This window comes from Oncorhynchus nerka, linkage group LG15 (assembly GCF_034236695.1).
Source record: "Oncorhynchus nerka isolate Pitt River linkage group LG15, Oner_Uvic_2.0, whole genome shotgun sequence".
NCBI lineage: Eukaryota > Metazoa > Chordata > Actinopteri > Salmoniformes > Salmonidae > Oncorhynchus > Oncorhynchus nerka.
In genome coordinates, this window is record NC_088410.1 from 70,527,822 (window position 1) to 70,549,933 (window position 22,112).

Here is a 22,112-nt window from a genome sequence, read left to right on the forward strand (position 1 = left end):
TAGCTAGCTACATAGGAGGGGTTGTATCAAAGATAACAACAGGGAAGAGGAGGAGGAGGGGTCGTCTCCTATCTGCCCAACACGGGACCGAGGACCGTAGCACTGTAGAGGACTAGAGACACTCAACTGAACGACTTGATTAGTGTAGTGTTAGCTAGCTACATAGTTGTCTTTGCTGTCTTCGTATCCAAGATAATTGTGTAGTTTAGAGTGAGGAGGGGAGAGTGAAAGAAGAGTTATTAACGAGGGAGGAGGGGGGGGAGACACTCCATCTGGAGAGCAGGGGAGAGCCAGCTAGCAGGAGAGAAGAGTTCAACAGGGAGGAGAGGAGTAGGACTGTAGTAGACTATCACACTCAACTGAAGGACTTGATTAGTGTAGTATTAGCTAGCTACATAGTTGTCTTTGCTGGGGAGGATCCAAGATAACAGGGAGTTAGAGTGAGAGTAGTCTTAGAGTGATTATCTTAACAGGGAGGAGAGGTTAGCTAGCCAGCTATTTTGAAGAGACACCTTAACAGGGAGGAGACACTCCTAGAGCCAATAGCCAGCCAACAACAGGGAATAGAACTTTCGGATTCGGGAGACATTAACAACAGGGAGGAGCTCCACAGGTAGTATCACATTTTCATTTCATTTCAACACAGTCCCAACGAGTGTGATTTGTTTGAGAGGAGACACTCAATAGGGAGGAGGAGGAGCCGTCTTTGTTTCAAAGATAATTGTGTAGAGAGAGCGAGGAGGGGGTTAGCTAGCCAGGGATTGTCGAGGAGGAGGGAGGGGAACACAACAACGGAACGAGGAACCAACACTGCTAGCTAGCCAGCTAACAACAGGGAGAGAGGAGCATTGTAGAAAGAAGAGACACTAACAACAGGGAGGAAGAGGACTTGAGGAGGGAGTGTCAACAACAGGGAGGAGAGGACCTCAGCAGTACTGTATCATTTTAATCATTTTAGTCAATTAGATTCTTGCTACGTAAGCTTAACTTTCTGAACATTCGAGAGTGTAGTCCACTTGTCATTCCAATCTCCTCTGAGAGGAGCGTAGCCTCTTCTCTAGCCTGTCAACAACATGTGTCTGGATCCCTGTTCTCTCCTCTCTGCACAGACCATACAAACGCTCCACACCGCATGGGAGAAGAGACACCTAATCTGGTGGTCCCAGAGAAGAGACACTAACAACAGGGTGGAGTTCCAGGGGGAGGAGCCTCTGGAACTGCCGATCTAACAACGGCCAACAAGGCAGAGTTCATCTCAGCCTATGCCTCCCTCCAGTCCCTCGACTTCTTGGCTCTGAGGAGGGGAAGGATGGATCACCACAGACAACACCGCCAACAACAGGGACTCCTACTGCTCTCTCAACAGGGAGGAGCCCACGAGGGCACAGAGAGAGCTTCTGGTCAGCGGGGTGGTGGCAGGAGGGAGAAGATCTCTCCAACAGTGGTCATTCTCTCTTTCTCCCCTTACCCATCTGTCTATCGCCTCCTTTGAATTCCATGCTGAAGACAGTTACCAGCCCTTTCAAGCTTAACATCCTTATCATTTATCGCCCTCCAGGTTCACCAACGGAGAGTTCATCAATGAGCTTGATGCCTTGATAAGCTCAACAGGGAGGAGAGGAGGGGAGGAGGGGAGAGGCTCACTAACAACACAGTTCTGACACTAACAACAGGGGGAGACTTTAGAGACACCCCAGGGACCTTTGACTCATTCCTCTCTGCCTCCTTCTTTCCACTCCTCTCCTCTTTTGACCTCACCCTCTCACCTTCCCCCTACTCACAAGGCAGGCAATACGAAGAGACCTCATCTTTACTAGGGAGCTGAGGAGGGGAGGAACCTCATTGCAAGACCCTCCAAGGAGGAGAGGAGGAGGACCTTGTATCCTTCAGGGAGGAGAGAGCTCTCGCTCTCATCCAACACTAACAACACACTGAGAGGAGGGAGGATGGAGATCGCGACACTAACAACCCAGGAGGGGAGGAGGGAGAGGAAGAGAAGAGACACTAACAACAGGGAGGAGATCAGGGAGGAGGGGAGAGGAGACCTTCTCCAACCATCTCCTGAGGAGGAGGCCTCCTCAACCCTAACAACTCCTCCCTTTCTGCATCCTTTGACTCTCTATGTCCCCTATCCTCCAGGGAGGAGAGGAGGGGAGGAGGGGCTCCGAGACACTAACAACAGGGAGGAGAGGAGGCTCACAGAACAGGAGCTAACAACGGGAGCCGAGGAGGGGAATGGAGACTCGACACTAACAACCTGCGGACCTGGCATCCTTTCACTCCCTCCTCTCAACATTTTCCTCCTCTGTCTCTGAGGGAGAGGAGCCACTTTCAACACTCTAAGGATTCCAGGGGAGCATCTGCCTCTAACAGGGAGGGAGGAGCTCTTTGGAAGAGAAGAGACCCTCTTGAATCCTCCTCCCCTCCCCCTCCTCCCTCTCTGCAGATGACTTCGTCAACCATTTTGAAAAAGAAGGACACTAACATCAGGGAGGAGAGTTTGGGAGGAGGGGAGAAGACACTAACAACTGGTTCTGGAGAGGAGGGGAGACCCTGTGAGAGAGACACTCTTTCTCCCTCTCTCTCCAGATGAGACACTAACAACAGGGAGGAGAGGAGGGAGGAGAGGAGGGAGAGAACAACCTAACAACAGGGAGGAGAGGATCCCCTCCTCTCTTCTCCAGACCATCTCCAGGGAGGGTGACCTTCTCCCTTACCTCACCAGGGCTCATCAGGAGGGAGGAGGGAGAGGAAGAGAAGAGACACTAACAACAGGGAGGAGAGGAGAGAGCGAGAAGAGCACCCCTAACAACTGAGAAAGGGGAGAGGAAGACTCGAGACCCTAACAACAGGGAGTCAGAGGACTACAGACCAGTATCCCTTCTTTCTTTTCTCTCCAAAACTCTTGAGAGGAGGAGGAGAGGGGAGAGGAGACACTAACAACAGGGAGGAGAGGATCTCTCTCAGAATGACCTTCTTGATCCAAATCAGTCAGGTTTCAAGAGGAGTCATTCAACTGAGAGGAGCTCTTTGTATCACAGGGAGGAGAGGAGGCGCTCCGCAGGAGCTAAGGAGCTAACTCTCTCTCCTCTGCTCTCAGGAGGAGGATCGGCTGAGAGAAGAGACTGTGAACCAACAGGGAGGAGAGGAGGAGGAGGAAGGGAGGAGGAGTTGGAGCATCTAACAACAGGGAGGGCCCACGGAGGAGGAGAGGAAGAGACAGAGACGCTCCTACCAGGTGGGATGGCGAGAGAGACACTAACAACGTGCTCTCACCACTGGTGTCCCCCAGGGCTCTGAGAAGGCCACTAACTAACTCGGGAGGAGAGGAAGTCAGGCTCTGTCATAACCTGACATGGTCTCTCCTATCATTGCTATGCAGACGACACACAATTAATCTTCTCCTTTCCCCCTTCTGACAACCAGGTGGCGAATCGCATCTCTGCATGTCTGGGAGACATATCAGTGTGGATGACGGATCATAACCTCAGGGAGCTGAACCTCGGCAAGAGGAAGGAGCTGCTCTTCCTCAGGGGGAAGGACTGCCCGTTCCATGAGAGAAGAGCCATCACGGTTGACAACTCCATTGTGTCCTCGTCCCAGAGCGCTAAGAACCTTGGCGTGATCCTGGACAACACCCTGAGGGTTCTCAAGAAGAACATCACAGGCGGTGGCCCGGAGGGGTAGGTTCATGCTCTACAACATCCGCAGAGGAGGACCCTGCCTCACACAGGAGAGGAGCAGGTCCTAATCCAGGCACTTGTCATCTCCCGTCTGGATTACTGCAACTCGCTGTTGGCTGGGCTCCCTGCCTGTGCCATTAAAGACCCTAACAACTCATCCAGAACGAGGCAGAGGGGTCTGGTGTTCAACCTTCCCAAGTTCTCTCACGTCAGAGAAGAGACCTCCGCTCTCTCCACTGGCTTCCAGTTGAAGAGAAGATCCGCTACAAGACCATGGTGCTTGCCTCACGGAGCTGTGAGGGGAACGGCACCTCAGTACCTCCAGGCTCTGATCAGGCCCTAACACCCAAACAAGGGCACTGCGTTCATCCACCTCTGGGCCTGAAGAGCACTCCCTACCACTGAGGAGGAGTACAGAGAGAGAGCACAGCAACAGTCAAAAGGGGTTCGCTGCTCTGGCCCCCAATGGTGGAACAAAGACCCTAACAACAGGGAGGCCAGGACAGCGGAGTCAATCACTACCTTCCGGAGACACCTGAAACCCCACCTCTTTAAGGAAGGACCTAGGATAGGATAAAGTAATCCTTCTCACCCCCTCCCCCCTTTAAAAGACCTAGATGCACTATTGTAAAGTGGCTGTTCCACTGGATGTCATAAGGTGAAGGCACCAATTTGTAAGTCGCTAACAACTGGAGGAGGAGAGGGTCTGGAAGAAAGGACTAACAAATGTAAATGTAAATGTGGGAGGAGGGGAGAGGAGACACTAACAACAGGGAGGAGAGGAGGGGAGGAGGGGAGAGGAGACACTAACAACAGGGAGGAGAGGAGGGGAGGAGGGGAGAGGAGACACTAACAACAGGGAGGAGAGGAGGGGAGAGGAAGAGAAGAGACACTAACAACAGGGAGGAGAGAGGAGGGGGAGGAGGGGGGAGAGGAAGAGAAGAGACACTAACAACAGGGAGGAGAGGAGGGGGAGGAGAGGAAGAGAAGAGACACTAACAACAGGGAGGAGAGGAGGGGAGGAGGGGAGAGGAGACACTAACAACAGGGAGGAGAGGAGGGGGAGGAGGGAGAGGAGACACTAACAACAGGGAGGAGAGGAGGGGAGGAGGGGAGAGGAGAGGAGACACTAACAACAGGGAGGAGAGGAGGGGAGGAGGGGGGAGAGGAGACACTAACAACAGGGGGAGGAGAGGAGGAGAGGAGGGGAGGGAGAGGAGACACTAACAACAGGGAGGAGAGGAGGAGGAGGAGGGGGGAGAGGAGACACTAACAACAGGGAGGAGAGGAGAGGAGGGGAGAGGAGACACTAACAACAGGGAGGAGAGGAGGAGGAGGGAGAGGAGACACTAACAACAGGGAGGAGGAGGGGGAGGAGACACTAACAACAGGGGGAGGAGGGGAGAGGAGACACTAACAACAGGGAGGGAGGAGGGAGGAGGGGAGGAGGGAGAGGAGACACTAACAACAGGGAGGAGAGGAGGAGGAGGGGAGAGGAGACACTAACAACAGGGAGGAGAGGAGGAGGAGGGGAGAGGAAGAGAAGAGACACTAACAACAGGGAGGAGAGGAGGAGAGGAGAGGAAGAGAAGAGACACTAACAACAGGGAGAGAGGAGGAGGGAGGAGGAGGAGAGGAAGAGAAGAGACACTAACAACAGGGAGGAGGAGAGAGAGGAGAGGAGGAGGAGAGAGACAGAACAACAACAGGGAGGAGAGGAGGGGAGGAGGAGGGGAGAGGAGACACTAACAACAGGGAGGGGAGGAGGAGGGGGAGGAAGAGAAGAGACACTAACAACAGGGAGGGGAGGAGGGGAGGAGAGGAGACACTAACAACAGGGAGGAGAGGAGGGGAGGAGGAGAGGAGACACTAACAACAGGGAGGAGAGGAGGGAGAGGAGGGGAGAGGAGACACTAACAACAGGGAGGAGAGAGGAGGAGGAGGAGAGGAAGAGAAGAGACACTAACAACAGGGAGGAGAGGAGGGGAGGGGAGACACTAACAACAGGGAGGGAGGAGGGGGGAGGAGGAGGAGACACTAACAACAGGGAGGAGGAGGGGGAGGAGAGGAGACACTAACAACAGGGAGGAGAGGAGGGAGGAGGGAGACACTAACAACAGGGAGGAGGAGGAGAGAGGAGAGAAGAGACACTAACAACAGGGAGGAGAGGAGGGAGGAGGGGAGAGGAGACACTAACAACAGGGAGGAGAGGAGGGGGGAGGAGAGGAGACACTAACAACAGGGGGAGGGGAGGAGGGAGGAGAGGGGACACTAACAACAGGGAGGAGGGAGGGAGGGAGGAGAGGAGACACTAACAACAGGGAGGGGAGGAGGGGAGAGGAAGAGAAGAGACACTAACAACAGGGAGGAGAGGAGGGGGAGGAGGGAGAGGAGACACTAACAACAGGGAGGGGAGGAGGGGAGGAGGGGGAGACACTAACAACAGGGGGAGGAGAGGAGGGGAGGAGGGAGGAGAGGAGACATTAACAACAGGGAGGAGAGGAGGGGAGGAGGGGAGACACTAACAACAGGGAGGAGAGGAGGGGAGGAGGGGAGACACTAACAACAGGGAGGAGAGGAGGGGAGAGGAAGAGAGGATATGTGGGGTTTCATGACAGAGATTGAGATGGGCACAGAAATTGGACATTGGCACAGGGGAGGGTACAAAGTTTGGCACAGGTGTGTGTGTGCGTGTGTGTGGTTACCTTGTTGGGTTCGTCGCGTATCGATGCCAGACGGCCCTTCTGTGCCCGTCTGATGACAGCAGAGCTGTAGTATCCGTCCTGCCCTTCTACCCCTGAGAAACGCAGGTCACTGGCACTGCCCATGTGAGACCTATACACACACACACACACACTGTCACCCTCTGGCCATACAGAGGCTTTTATTCTCTATTTTGGTTAGGCCAGGGTGTGACTAGGGTGGGCATTCTATGTTCTTTTTTCTATGTTTTTGTATTTCTTTGTTTTTGGCCCGGGTATGGTTCTCAATCAGGGACAGCTGTCTATCGTTGTCTCTGATTGAGAACCATACTTAGGTAGCTTTTCCCCCACAGGGTTTTTGTGGGTAGTTGCTTTCTGTTTTTGTGTCTGCACCAGACAGAACTGTTTCGGTTGTTCTCGTTGTTATTCAGTTCTACTAATAAATCATCAACACGTGTCCCGCTGCATTGGTCTGACGATTCCTCTTCTTCCGATGGAAGCCGTTACACACACAGAAGACCTGGTTAGAATAGGGTGCTGTTATGGGGAAAGTGTGGGAGTCTGTGTGTGTACCGTGGGTTGTTAGAATAGGGTGCTGTTATGGGGAAAGTGTGGGAGTCTGTGTGTGTACCGTGGGTTGTTAGAATAGGGTGCTATTATGGGGAAAGTGTGGGAGTCTGTGTGTGTACCGTGGGTGTGCTCCATCTCCAAACACTCCGCTCCGGCGTTTCAGGTGGTCGATCTCGTTCCGCAGCAACTCAATCTCACCAATCAGACGCTCCTGAGGAAGAAAGGAATTGTGGGACTGTTAACAGAACAATATTTGTATCAGTTCAACTCTCTTCCAACCCCATTGGTTTGTGGTTATCCATCATTTGTCCTCATTGTTTTGTGTGTGAAAAGTAGAACTGGATCGATCTTTGTGGGGATAGAGGGGATGTCTGTCCAGGCCCTGACTCACCCTGGTGTGGTGAAACTCCTCCAGCTGTTTCTGGGAGTTCTCCAGATCCTGGATCAGGGAGTTCTGGAACCAACAGGAAGAGGATATGACATCACTGTTCAGCTATCATTTGGGAATCACTATAGGCCTTGTGAGTATGTCATTAGTGTGAGTGTGTGTGTCTCAGTGTGTGTGTGTGTGTGTGTGTGTGTGTGGCCATGCCTTGTGAGTATGTCATTAGTGTGAGTGTGTGTGTCTCAGTGTGTGTGTGTGTGTGTGTGTGGCCATGCCTTGTGAGTATGTCATTAGTGTGAGTGTGTGTGTCTCAGTGTGTGTGTGTGTGTGTGTGTGGCCATGCCTTGTGAGTATGTCATTAGTGTGAGTGTGTGTGTCTCAGTGTGTGTGTGTGTGTGGCCATGCCTTGTCCTCCAGTGCTGCCATGCGTTCTTTAAGGTGAAGCTGCAGTCTCTCGTTAGACTCAGTGAGCAGACGATCCACCGTGTCCGACAAACGCTTGTTATGTTCTTCATTCATCTTCTCTCTCTGACGCGCCTGAGAGAGGGAGGAAGAGGGAAAGCGGAGAGAAAGAGAAGTTCATGATTATTGTCACCCACATACAGCAGAAGTCAATACAAACGCCATGGGTACAACACCAGGAGACAGAATGAGAGCGAAAGGACTTGATTTGGCAACATTGTGTTATGAATTCTTCATCAGTAGGAAAACTACCATGGCATCGTATCTCAACCACATTCACATCTGTTTCCATAGAGAACTCCTTTAATGAACTAAATATTCATGATCTCACACGCAGAGCTAGATATTAGCCACGGGTGAAGTATTCCAATTCTAAATATATCAGCCAATCAGAGGTCTATGGGGGAGGGGAAACAGGCTGCGCCAGGAAATGTGTGGATTTAGTCCATATTTATAGCAAGGCGTTGTGAATGTAAGTGAGTGTAATGCTCTAAATGAGAAGGACGTGTAAGTGTGTGTGTGTGTGTGTGTGTGTGTGTGTGTGTGTGTGTGTGTGTGTGTGTGTGTGTGTGTGTGTGTGTGTTGTGTGTGAGAGGGAACATAGAGAGACAAATTCAAGGGGCCAGGCTAATGTGAAGCATCAGTCTATGCTGCACTCAGAGAGAGGTCAGAGAAAGCCTGCAGGGCAATACACAGTTTAACACACACACACGGACACACACACGGACACACACACCCTGCCCAGTTCCTGGTTCTTCTCCTCAAGTTGTGACTCCAGCTGTCTGAGTCTCTCTTCCACGTTGCCATGACGCTCCTCCGCCTGCAGGTTGAGACATAGGACCCAACTCAATCAAACCTGCATTTACACACCTAGGCAGGCGCTTTTCACACGGCCCAGTAAACTGGCTACTGCTGTAGTTGCTGTGAAATACTACCACTAATAACAGATACCTTCCCCTTACAGATAGATGCTTTCTGGTTGATTGAATTACATCTGTCAACATTGCTATGGGGGGTTCAATTGACATCCAGCCTCTGTATTTGTGTTCAGGACTCTGCGACTGTGTGTGTTGTTACCTTGGTGAGGGCTGCCACCCTCTGTGCCAACTCTGCCTCCACCTCTGGTAGTGTCTCAGCCTTCCTCATGGTCTGAGCCAGCCTCTGCTCTGCCAACTCTAACAACTCCTGCAGCTGGCGCACCTTCTCCTCACTCTGACAGAGGTGGAGGGAGGGAGGGAGAGATGGAGGGAGGGAGGGAGAGATGGAGGGAGGGAGGGAGGGAGGGAGGGAGGGAGAGATGGAGGGAGGGGGAGGAGGGAGGGAGAGGGAGGGAGAGAGGGAGGGAGGGAGGGAGGGAGGGAGGGAGGGAGGGAGGGAGGGAGGGAGGGAGGGAGAGAGAGATGGAGGGAGAGTGATACAGATGGAAGGAGAGTGATACAGATGGAGGGAGAGTGATACAGATGGAGAGAGAGAAACCCAGAACGTTGTTACCATGTTCTCAAAATGTTATATATTAATGTTCTAGACACGTTTCATGAACGTTCATGTGTCCAGTTTTCTGTGGGTTAGGAGAATATTCCATCAACGTCACCAAAAACATACAAAGAACATGGTATCTGGTACATGAATATATTATGTTCGGAGAACATGAAACCATGTTCTGTGTATGTTTGGTGGGACGTCCAGAAAACTGGACACATGAAACGTCCCATGAAATGTGACTAGAACATTAATATTGTATATTCTGTGAACATGGTAACTATTTTAAGTGATGTGTATGTTCTGCTTGACATTAAGGGAAATATTCTTCTAACTTTAATGCCAAAACATCCTAAAAGGGTTCTCAGAAGTCTTTTGCTGATATAGACAGAATGTTACTCTAACTAACAGAAAACTGGACACTCAAACATCAGGGGAACATTACAAAATGTTCTCTCTCCCTATAATTGTTAGCTGGGAAGCCCCTGATATTATCTGGTGAGTGTGTCTGTGTCTGTGTCTGTGTGTGTCTGTGTCTGTGTGTGTGTGTGTCTGTGTCTGTGTGTGTGTGTGTCTGTGTCTGTGTCTGTGTCTGTGTCTGTGTGTGTCTGTGTGAGTGAGTGTGTCTGTGTGAGTGAGTGTGTGTGTGAGAGTGTGTGTGTCTGTGTGAGAGTGTGTGTGTGAGTGAGTGTGTGTATGTGATTGTGTCTGTGAGTGAGTGTGTCTGTGTGAGTGTGTCTGTGTGAGTGTGTGTGTGTGTGTGAGTGAGTGTGTGTATGCGAGTGTGTCTGTGTGAGTGTGTCTGTGTCTGTGTGTCTGTGTCTGTGTGAGTGTGTCTGTGTCTGTGTGTCTGTGTAAGTGTGTCTGTGTGTCTGAGTGACTGTGTCTGTGTGAGTGTGTCTGTGTGTCTGAGTGACTGTGTCTGTGTGAGTGTGTCTGTGTGTCTGAGTGACTGTGTCTGTGTGAGTGTGTCTGTGTGTCTGAGTGACTGTGTCTGTGTGAGTGTGTCTGTGTGAGTGAGTGTGTCTGTGTGAGTGAGTGTGTCTGTGTGAGTGAGTGTGTCTGTGTGAGTGAGTGTGTCTGTGTGAGAGAGTGTGTCTGTGTGAGTGAGTGAGTGTGTCTGTGTGAGTGAGTGAGTGTGTCTGTGTGAGTGAGTGAGTGTGTGTCTGTGTGAGTGTGTCTGTGTGAGTGTGTGTGTGTGTGTGTGTGTGTGTGTGTGTGTGTGTGTGTGTGTGTGTGTGTGTGTGTGTGTGTGTGTGTGTGTGATAGACGGAACCTTACCAGACCTGTCCCTGACGATGTCTCTGAGGTACTAATGGATGTGTCACCACATACTCTGGTCCAGTGGAGCTGAACTCAACTTCACCTTCTACTGAGCTGTTGATGAACCCTCATTCACACCGTGTGTCCCCCTTACCTCACCCCGTTCCCTCTTTCTGTGAACCAGTATTGACCCCCATGTAACTCCCCCGGGGTGTGTATGTGAGTGTGTGTGTACAGTCGTGGCCAAAAGTTTTGAGAATGACACAAATATTAATTTCCACAAAGTTTGCTGCTTCAGTGTCTCTAGATATTTTTGTCAGATGTTACTATGGAAAACTGAAGTATAATTACAAGCATTTCATATGTGTCAAAGGCTTTTATTGACAATTACATGAAGTTGATGCAAAGAGTCAATATTTGCAGTGTTGACCCTTCTTCTTCAAGACCTCTGCAATCCGCCCTGACATGCTGCCAATTAACTTCTGGGCCACATCCTGACTGATGGCAGCCCATTCTTGCATAATCAATGCTTGGAGATTGTCAGAATTTGTGGGGTTTTGTTTGTCTTGAGGATTGACCACAAGTTCTCAATGGGATTAAGGTCTGGGGAGTTTCCAGGCCATGGATATCGATGTTTTGTTCCCCGAGCCACTTAGTTATTACTTTTGCCTTATGGCAAGGTGCTCCATCATGCTGGAAAAGGCATTGTTCGTCACCAAACTGTTCCTGGATGGTTGGGAGAAGCTGTTCTCGGAGGATGTGTTGGTACCATTCTTTATTCATGGCTGTGTTCTTAGGCAAAATTGTGAGTGAGCCCACTCCCTTGGCTGAGAAGCAACCCCACACATGAATGGTCTCAGGATGCTTTACTGTTGGCATGACACAGGACTGATGGTAGTGCTCACCTTGTCTTCTCCGGACAAGCTTTTTTCCAGATGCCCCAAACAATCGGAAAGGGGATTCATCAGAGAAACTGACTTTACCCCAGTCCTCAGCAGTCCAATCCCTGTACCTTTTGCAGACTATCAGTCTGTCCCTGATGTTTTTCCTGGAGAGAAGTGGCTTCTTTGCTGCCCTTCTTGACACCAGGCCATGCTCCAAAAGTCTTCGCCTCACTGTGTGTGCAGATGCACTCACACCTGCCTGCTGCCATTCCTCAGCAAGCTCTGTACTGGTGGTGCCCCGATCCCGCAGCTGAATCAACTTTAGGAGACGGTCCTGGTGCTTGATGGCATTTTCTTGGGCGCCCTGAAGCCTTCTTCACAACAATTGAACATATCTCCTTGAAGTTCTTAATGATACGATAAATGGTTGATTTAGGTGCAGTCTTACTGGCAGCAATATCCTTGCCTGTGAAGCCCTTTTTGTGCAAAGCAATGATGACGGCACGTGTTTCCTTGCAGGTAACCATTGTTGACAGAGGAAGAACAATGATTCCAAGCACCACCCTCCTTTTGAAGCTTCCAGTCTGTTATTAAAACTCAATCCACATAACAAAGTGATCTCCAACCTTGTCCTCGTCAACACTCACACCTGTGTTAACGAGAGAATCACTGACATGATGTCCTTTTGTGGCTGGGCTGAAATGCAGTGGAAATGTTTTTGGGGGATTCAGTTCATTTGCATGGCAAAGAGGGACTTTGCAATTAATTGCAATTCATCTGATCACTCTTCATAACATTATGGAGTAAATGAAAATTGCCATCATACAAACTGAGGCAGCAGACTTTGTGAAAATGAATATTTGTGTTATTCTCAAAACTTTTGGCTGTATATGTGTGTTCGTATGCGTTACACCTGCCTATGCACCGTCGTTGGTGACTATTTCAGTGTGTGTGTGTGTGTGTGTGTGTGTGTGTGTGTGTTACCTGTCGGTACAGAGAGTCCTTGGTAACCAGTTCGTTCTCCAGGTTGTCGTTCAGGTCGTGGATGTGGGTGGTTTCCTCTGAGCGGCCAGGTAACGTTTCTCTAACGTTGTAATCCGCTCCTCCATATCCTCCCTCTGCGCCAGCCCCTACAACAGGCATACAGTAAGAGACAAAATAATCTGTGTGTTTATACTTGGAAACATAACATACTGAGCATTTGGAAAGTATTCAGACCCCTTAACTTTTTCCACATTTTGTTATGGTGCAGCCTTATTCTAAAATTGATTAATTCCCCCCCCCCCCCCCCCCCCCCATCAATCTACACATAATACCCCACATAATACCCCATAATGACGAAAAATCCTTTGATATGAGACTCAAATTGAGCTCAGATGCATCTTGTTTCCATTGATTATCCTCAATGTTTCTACAACTTGATTGGATACCACCTGTGGGAAATTCAACTGATTGGACATGTTTTAGAAAGGCAAACACCTGTCTATATCAGGTCCCACAGTTAACAGTGCATGTCAGAGTAAAAACCAAGCCTGGAGGTTGAAGGAATTGTCCTTAGAGCTCCGAGACAGGATTGTGTAGAGGCACAGATCTGGGGAAGGGTACCAAAAAATGTCTGCAGCATTGAAGTTCCCCAAGAACTCAGTTGCCTCCATCATTCTTAAATTGAAAAAGTTTGGAACCACCAAGACTCTTCCTAGAGCCTTCCGTCCAGCCAAAGTGAGCAATCGGGAAAGATGATAAAGAACCCAATGGTCACTCTGACAGAGCTCTGGAGTTACTCTGTGGAGATGGGAGAACCTTTCAGAAGGACTTGTAGCATCATACCCAAGAAGACCTGAGGCTGTAATCACTGCCTGAATACATATGTAAATGTGATATATTAATTTACAAAAGTTTCTAAAAACAGTTTTTGCTTTGTCATTATGGGGTAGGTGTGTAGATTGATGAGGGGAAAAAACTATTTCATATATTGTAGAATAAGGCTGTAATGTAACAAAATGTGGGAAAAATCAAGGGGTCTGAATACTTCCCGAATGCACAGTAAAGACACTGGAGAGATCTATAGAATTAACAGTGTTTCTGTTTATGAATGGGACTCCTCCTCTTTTACGCTCACCTCTCTCTGTTCCCTCTGTTGTTTGATTGACAGCTCTTCGCTGCGACTCAGATCTCGGCGAGTGTTGGCTAGCTCCACCTCCAGCTCTGCCACGCGTGTACTGAGCGTGCCCGAACGCTCACGGCTCTGATCCAGCTCCTGATTGGTCCGGTCAAGAAGGTCCTGCAGCTCCACCGACCGGCTGCCGTCATCATGGGCATCTATGGAACCGTTAGGTAGCCTCTGGAGGGTCACACACACACACACACACACACACACTTGTTTATAGAAAGACAGAGCTAGGGAGAGACACAGGGGAGGTGGCATGTTGTGATGCTCAAATTAACTTGAAGAAAGTTTATTCTGCTACACTTGGAGCTCTTAATGACCCAGAAAGGCACCTGTTGTGTGTGTGTGTGTGTGTGTGTGTGGTGAGATGTTGTTGTTTTGATGTTTCTCTCTCAGCCCAAAGTTAAATTAATTCTGGGGTGTTAATGAGAGGAGCCTTCAGGTACATTGAGACAGGCAGCACAGCGGGCAGCCCCACTTTCAGGACCCCCCTCGCTCTCTCTCCTATTCATCTGTTCTCATACACACGCACAGACCCACATGTTGCCACTCAGACTCAGTATGACTCTAATACGAGCTTCTTATTCATATCATAGATAGAACATGAGGAGTCAGTCTGTCTGTCTGTCTGTCTGTCCCTTCCTCTAGAGTTCCCAGGGTGTTAGACCAGGTCTATATAAACCTGTCAATCAGTTCAGGAGCTGTTGGTAGGTTTTGAGCAGGTAGGCTGGGGTAAAAGGTTAAGGTGAGGAAGAAGAAGGTTAGGGTTGTGGTGAGGGTAAGGGTAGGTAAGGATGGTGTGTTGGTTGTGTGTGTGTGTGTGTGGGGGGGGGGGGGGGGTCTCTGTGATGTAGGGGACAGGGCTCTGTGGCAGTGTGGCTCTGTGAAGTAGGGGACATCCGGACAAGACTGCACATTCTGTGTCAGAACAGTATCCAGTATCCAGATGTTTTGACCCTCTTGACCGCTGATGACATCACGTTTTACTGTAGCACTCTTGACAAAAAAAATAAGCAATGAATCTTATTGATCTTGATCTTATTAAGATGATAAAGCATTATCACAGAACCCAAACATCCCAGCTACACTTCCAGACATGTTTCTGATGCTCACTGAACACTCTGTCCAGAGAAGTAGGTCATCTCATTAGGTCACCCTCTTGTGAGATTTCTGACCAGGCACAAACTGTCCTCCATGTTTAATTACATAAAGCTTCATATTCCCCCTGGACAGACACGGTTACAAAACACATGCTCATTTCAGGGAATATTAGTAGGATAGGGGGGAGGGGGAGGAATCTCTGATAGTACAGTATGGCTCAAGCCGTATTATAATCTTCACAATGACAAAAAAGAGCTTTAAATCGCAGAGTAGATTCTGCATTTAGCCTAACCCATCTTCTGTGTGTGAGAGAGAGAGGGGAGCGGGCAGACGGACAGACAGACAGACAGACAGACAGACAGACAGACAGACAGACAGGCAGGCAGACAGACAGACAGACAGACAGACAGACAGACAGACAGACAGACAGACAGACAGACAGACAGACAGACAGACAGACAGACAGACAGACAGACAGACAGACAGACAGACAGACAGACAGACAGAGAAATCGAGAGAGAGGGGGGAGACAGACCGACAGACAGACAGGGAAATAGAGAGAGAGGGGGACAGACAGACAGACAGACAGACAGACAGACAGACAGACAGACAGACAGACAGACAGACAGACAGACAGACAGACAGAGGGGGGAGACAGACAGCGAAATAGAGAGAGAGGGGGGAGACAGACATACAGACAGGGAAATAGAGAGAGAGGGGGAGACTGACAGACAGGGAAATAGAGAGTGAGAGGGGAGACAGACAGACGGGGAAATAGAGAGTGAAAAGGGAGACAGACAGAAAGACAAGGAAATAGAGAGAGAGGGGGAGACAGACAGACAGGGAAATAGAGAGAGAGGGGGAGACAGACAGACAGGGAAATAGAGAGAGAGAAGGGAGACAGACAGAAAGACAAATAGAGAGAGAGGGGGAGAAAGACAGGGAAATAGAGAGAGAGGGGGAGACTGACAGACAGGGAAATAGAGAGGTAGCGGGGGGGAGACATACAGACAGGAAAATAGAGAGAGAGGGAGAGACTGACAGATGGGGAAACAGAGAGAGAGGGGGAGACTGACAGACAGGGAAATAGAGAGTGAGAGGGGAGACAGACAGACAGGGAAATAGAGAGAGAGGGGGAGACAGACAGACAGGGAAATAGAGAGAGAGGGGGAGACAGACAGACAGGGAAATAGAGAGTGAGAGGGGAGACTGACAGACAGGGAAATAGAGAGAGAGGGGGGAGACTGACAGACAGGGAAATAGAGAGGTAGCGGGGGAGACTGACAGACAGGGAAATAGAGAGAGAGGGGGAGACAGACAGGGAAATAGAGAGAGAGAGGGGAGACAGACAGGGAAATAGAGAGAGAGGGGGAGACATACAGACAGGGAAATCGAGAGAGAGGGGGAGACAGACAGACAGGGAAATAGAGAGAGAGAGGGGGGAGACTGACAGATGGGGAAATAGAGAGAGAGAGAGGGGAGACAGATGGGGAAATAGAGAGAGAGAGAGAGGGGAGACAGACAGGGAAATAGAGAGAGAGAGAGGGAGACAGACAGGGAAATAGAGAGATAGAGGGGGAGACAGACAGGGAAATAGAGAGAGAGAGAGGGAGACAGACAGACCTTCCAGGTGGGTTTGGATGTGTCGTTCCTGTCCAAAGAGTCTCCCTCCTTCCTCTGCCTCACATTGGTCAGCTGCAAACCCACACACATAGGGAAAAGGTACACCTCAAGGTCAAAGGTGAAGTAGCAGGAGTCTGGAGGCTGGATGCAGGTGAGTCTACAGGTGTGTTTACACTAGGTAGTGTTTGCGTACCAGTAGGTAGGCATGTTCTAGATTTAGCCCAGACATACACAGAATGAAGGAGGAGATCCAAAGCTGCATGACATTGCTCTTCAGGGACTCAGAGATACACAGAGACACATAGAGACACACATATTGTAGCCTGGGTGACCGGGACATTCCGTCCTGGTAAAACCCTCTAGCCCCTCAGACTGTGTGGGAGTGAGATGTCTCTGCCCCTCTATCTACCTGTCTTTCCCCATCTCTTTCCCCCTTTCTCTCTCTCTTGTTCTTTATGTATGTCTACTCTACAGTTTCCTACAGCAGCATGAATGGACCAACGAATGGACGTTCTGATCCCAGTCCCAGAGTTAACAGGCTGTGACTGTCCCCAGTTGAGACATGTATCCGTGGCTGCTGCAGGCACTAGACTCCCCATTAGGGTTGGGCGGTATCCAGATGTACCTACCATCATATTGTTTCTGTACAATACTGAGTTATACGGTATTACCGGAATGCACACAAGGGGCGCTATTTCTAAAACAGTATATACTGTTGTCGTGTCTTTGGCTATGCCGGATTAAGTGATATGACATGCTATTCTATAAAAATAATTTCTCCGTAATTAATATTACCTGATTGAGCTAATCATGTAAATGTAATTAACTAGAGAGTCGGGCACCACAAAATAATATTTAAAGAGCTGTTATTTTCCGAATAAACTCTTAAAGACCTAGTAATATTTTACATCAATAGCAGTTAATATTAATCGTCATCTTAAATTCAGTCTCATCTGAAAGTTGTCAATTCTTGGTTATCTGCACGAACCCTGGCTAACAATTTGAATCAGCATTACAAAATTGGGTTTAATCATTTATTTACTAAATACCTAACTAATCACACAGAATTACACATACACATAATTAAATCATAACTTGATAACAAATGACTTCCTAAAGGAAACGTCCCTAGCGGGCGGAACAGATATGACAGCTGGTTACACAAAAGAAAAGGGTCTGGGTTTGAGTGAAAGAGCGGGAAGACTGAGGGACAAAGGGAGAAGCTGTGCTATCGTAAATACAGTATCTTATGCATTCTAAATTACCGCCCATTTGGAAAAGGAAAATGCAATAAATATTTACTCTGAGCTGCACTTCGGTAGGTTGGTGGTAGATGGAAGGCCGTGTTGCCCAACCGAGTCCTTTGAAGAATGTCTCTGGTTGTCAATTGGATACGTTGTAGTAACGTCGTTGGGTGTCTGTTCCTTCCTAACCCTTGTTTGCATCTGCTGTTGCTAACTCAACGGCTAGGAGGTATCACTTCTGTAGTGAATAAGAGGTCAAAGTTCATACCATTCACAACCAAAGCTCACGCTGATGTTGGCTTCGTTCTGTAGTTATTATCTGAACCATTCTGACATCATCGGACCGTCGTCCTCACATCCTCGGAACAGAAGGTTATATTGCCGTCAAGGGCTTATATAGGAAGGGAGAGGAGGGTGATGCGGTAGCACAAAAAAGGGCTCTGATGACACCTCCTTCGCTGGATCAGCACACACCGTCACCACCGGCTCCGCCTCTTGAGTGGGGACCGGATAGCTGGCCTGAAGAGATGCCTTACATTCGGGCACTGCCCCCAGAAGGGGGAGAGAAGAGCGGGTCAGGGACGGAACGGGGAAGAGCTAGACTAGCAGTAGAATTTGAATGGGTTAAACTGATGCAAGGGTTGGGCATCTGTCATTAGTAATGTTTCACAGTAACATGTCAAACTAACCCTTTACAGAAATAGCCACAAGGTTAGAATATGACTCAGCGCTAAAGCCGACCTGGTCCCGAAAAGAGGATATAAGGAGAGTGCCTTCCTTAAGAAGGCATGAAAGTGCTACTTGACTTATCACCGACAGACAGCTCGTGATACTTCAACTATCATCAACCTAAAAGGTAATATCTGACTTTCATACTCTAGAACAATTGTATCTCTTGACTTCTGATTTCTGAACGAGACATACTGAGACAACTACCCTCCACACTCCTTGTGCTGAGTACATCCACCTCCTAACCAGAGTGGATAAACAGCATCAGTGGTGTTATAAAGGGTTCTCGAACTGTTCTCTTCACTAATCAGTAAATCATAGTACAAACTTCTAGCAGGAGAAACAGATACTGAGTGATTGGATAAGCCTCTAGAGCAATTGTGAGTGGAAGAACATACTCTTTGGGAACCAACCAGGTCAACCTGCGCTAAGGTAATTAACCGCTTCTTGTAATACATATATAAGGCATTAATAGTAGTAAGTGTTTTGATGATTGTTGATGTTATAGATTAAGGACCAAAAATAAACTGTAATAACGTGTACAACTGTGTGAACCGCAAACATTGAATAAAAAGTAGAAACTAGACCCAAAACCCTAGGGGAGAGAACACCTCTGACACTCCCGTTCTAGGGGAACAAGTCTAGATTCTACACTGAAGACAATATGATGGTTTGGACAGAATAATCATTTTATTGTAACAGGTATCCTCTATATTAATACTCAAGCAGTATTAGTCGACGGACATAGACTGTAAATCGTAACCAAGTTATAGCTTGTGTGAGTCTAAATATAAGAGCATACAAAGTGAAAGTGAAAGTAAAGCAAGAGGTACTCTAAGTCTGATTGATATTATCTAGGATCCTGAAACCAGCCTAACGGCATCACATAAGGCTAATCTCTGAATAAAAGGGCAGGATACATAACCAGGCCAGTCCGGAGGACCTGTGAGTCACCTGTTAGCCGGGTGACATAAGAACTTGAGTGAGACGACTTGTATCACTCTCGACGGGGGTACCTTAACGGTCCTATAGCAAAATCTCCTACCGCGACAAGGGCGTGTTTGAAAAGTTTTATAGCCCATGTCCCTTCACAGGGGTGAGCCACTGATTGAGCAGAGCCCTATCTTATGAAAACCCAAATCTCACATTTTAGAAGCTAAAATCACATTTCATCCCATCACAAATCATTTCATATTCAAACATTTAAATTGAACAACAAATCCATGTGAATCTGATAACTCTGATGTGTAGACTTTCCCCTGTAGAGTTTATGTCATCTTATCATTGAAGAGAATGTCTCATATGACAACCGAACTGACATCATATTCATTAAGTACCACCGCATATGATCCATTGGTCAGATTACCTGAATATAGTTCATTTCCCCCCACCTTCTGATGTTCCCAGAATCTCTATGTTAACCAAGGGTTTTGCAAATGTAACATCAGTAGGGTAGAGAGAGGAAAAAGGGGGAAAGAGGTATTTATGACTGTCATAAACTTATCCCCCAGGCCAACGTCATGACACTGTACAGTGCATTCGGAAAGTATTCAGACCTCTTGACTTTTTCTACATTTTATGTTACAGCCTTATTCTAAAATTAATTAAACTGTTTTTTCCCCTCTTCAAACTACACACAATACCCTATAATGACAAAGTAAAAACGTTTTTTTAGAAATTGTTGCAAATGTATTCAAATAAAAAATTGAAATATCACATTTACATAAGTGTTCAGACCCTTTACTCAGTACTTTGTTGAAGCACCTTTGGCAGCGATTACAGCTTAGAGTCTTCTTGGGTATGACGCTGCAAGCTTGGTACACCTGTATTTGGGGAGTTTCTTCCATTCTTCTCTGCAGATCCTCTCAAGCTCTGTCAGGTTGGATGGGGAGCGTCGCTGCACAGCTATTTTCAGGTCTCTCCAGAGATGTTCGATCGGGTTCCAGTCCAGGCTCTGCCTTGGCCACTCAAGAACATTCAGAGACTTGTCCCAAAGCCACTCCTGCATTGTCTTGGCTAAGTGAAGCTTTGCCCCAGTCTGAGGCTCTGAAAGCTATGTAGCAGGTTTTCATCAAGGATCTCTGTACTTTGCTCTGTTCATCTTTCTGTTGATCCTGCTTAGTCTCCCAGTCCCTGCCGCTAAAAAACATCCCCACCGCATGATGCTGCCACCACCACCATGCTTCACCGTAGGGATGTTGCCAGGTTTCCTCCAGACTTGACACTTGGCATTCAGGCCAAAGAGTTCAATCTTGGTTTCATCAGACCAGAGAATCTTGTTTCTCATGGTCTGAGAGTCCTTTAGGTGCCTTTTGGCAAACTCCAAGCAGGCCATCATGTGCCTTTTACTGAGGAGTGGCTTCCATCTGGCCACTCTACCATAAAGGCCTGATTGGTGGAGTGTTGCAGAGATGGTTGTCCTTCTGGAGGGTTCTCCCATCTCCACAAAGTAACTCTAGAACTCTGTCAGAGTGACCATTGGGTTCATGGTAACCTCCCTTCTCCCCTGATTGCTCAGTTTGGCCGGGTGGCCAGCTCTAGGAAGAGTCGGGTGGTTCCAAACTTCTTCCATTTTAAGAATGATGGATGCTACTGTGTTCTTGGGGACCTTCAATGCTGCAGACATTTTTTGGTACCCTTCCCCAGATCTGTGCCTCTACACAATCCTGTCTCGCAGCTCTAAGGACAATTCCTTCAATCTCATGGCCTGGTTTTTGCTCTGACATGCACTGTTAATTGTGGGACCTTATATAGACAGGGGTGTGCCTTTCCAAATCATGTCCAATCAATTGAATTTACCACAGGTGGACTCCAATCAAGTTGTAGAAACATCTCAAGGATGATCAATTACAACAGGATGCACCTGAGCTCAATTTCGAGTCTCATAGCAACGGGTCTGAATACTTATGTAAATATGACATGTCAGTTTTTTGTTTTTCATAAAATTGTCATTATGGGGTATTGTGTGTAGATTGATGAGGAAAATGTTTTATTTAATCCATTTTAGAATAAGGCTGTAACGTAACAACGTAAAAAGTCAAGAGGTCTGAATACTTTCTGAATGCACTGTACCTGTATATTTTTGACACACAAAACAATTTAGGCAACCAGGGATCTTGATCCAGAAGGGGATTGAATGTCTCTGCTGTAACCAAGAGTCTTGATCTTGACATCTAGCCACTTAGCTAGCAAGTTAGCAAACCAAATGCATATCTGTAGCCCTGAGCTGGATATCATTTATTTGACACATCTTAGGTTTCTTAATGTTATAATCAGTGGTGTAGCACGCACCCCCACAGCCCCCTTGAGGCGGTATTGAAAATCCAACCGTCTGTATTTCAAAATACCCCGGTATACGGTATAAACTGTATATTGCTCAAGCCTACTCCCCACCCCACCGCTCCACATAGGAACATCACAACACCAGGATCGCGCTTCAGGAATATTCAGGGAATTCTGTGGAATGAGCAATGAACTCTGTCTGTCAGTGTGTCCCTCATTCCACTGGGAAGCAGACTGTTTCAGTACCTCTTCTGGAATAATCTGACGATATTGTGGCCATTACAATTATTTTCTTAGAGTTTAAAAACTCTGCATTTCTATTCTATTATTTTCTAATACATGTTCTATTCTAATACATGATATTTTCTATTCTAATACATGATATTTTCTATTCTAATACATGTTATTTTCTATTCTATTCTATGCAGGCTCCCTCCAGTGAGTTGGAAAGACATGAAGCTGAGAAGTGAAAGTGTTCGTCTGTTATTACTTTGGATCCTAGAACTGGAACATAAAAAATCCTTCAAATCAGCTTCAA

General features: G+C 48.0%; 1 protein-coding gene across 1 annotated transcript in view; it reads right to left on the reverse strand.

The window, feature by feature from the left end:
• The window catches only part of LOC115125478 (liprin-alpha-4-like), a 208,437-nt gene that overhangs the window by 89,124 nt on the left and 97,201 nt on the right, over positions 1 to 22,112 (reverse strand). Inside the window, 10 exon segments of the mRNA XM_065001860.1 lie at positions 6,389 to 6,518; positions 7,075 to 7,166; positions 7,347 to 7,409; positions 7,746 to 7,877; positions 8,539 to 8,622; positions 8,880 to 9,014; positions 12,413 to 12,489; positions 12,492 to 12,558; positions 13,548 to 13,769; positions 16,320 to 16,391. Of these exon segments, the coding sequence (XP_064857932.1) occupies positions 6,389 to 6,518; positions 7,075 to 7,166; positions 7,347 to 7,409; positions 7,746 to 7,877; positions 8,539 to 8,622; positions 8,880 to 9,014; positions 12,413 to 12,489; positions 12,492 to 12,558; positions 13,548 to 13,769; positions 16,320 to 16,391 (1,074 nt within the window).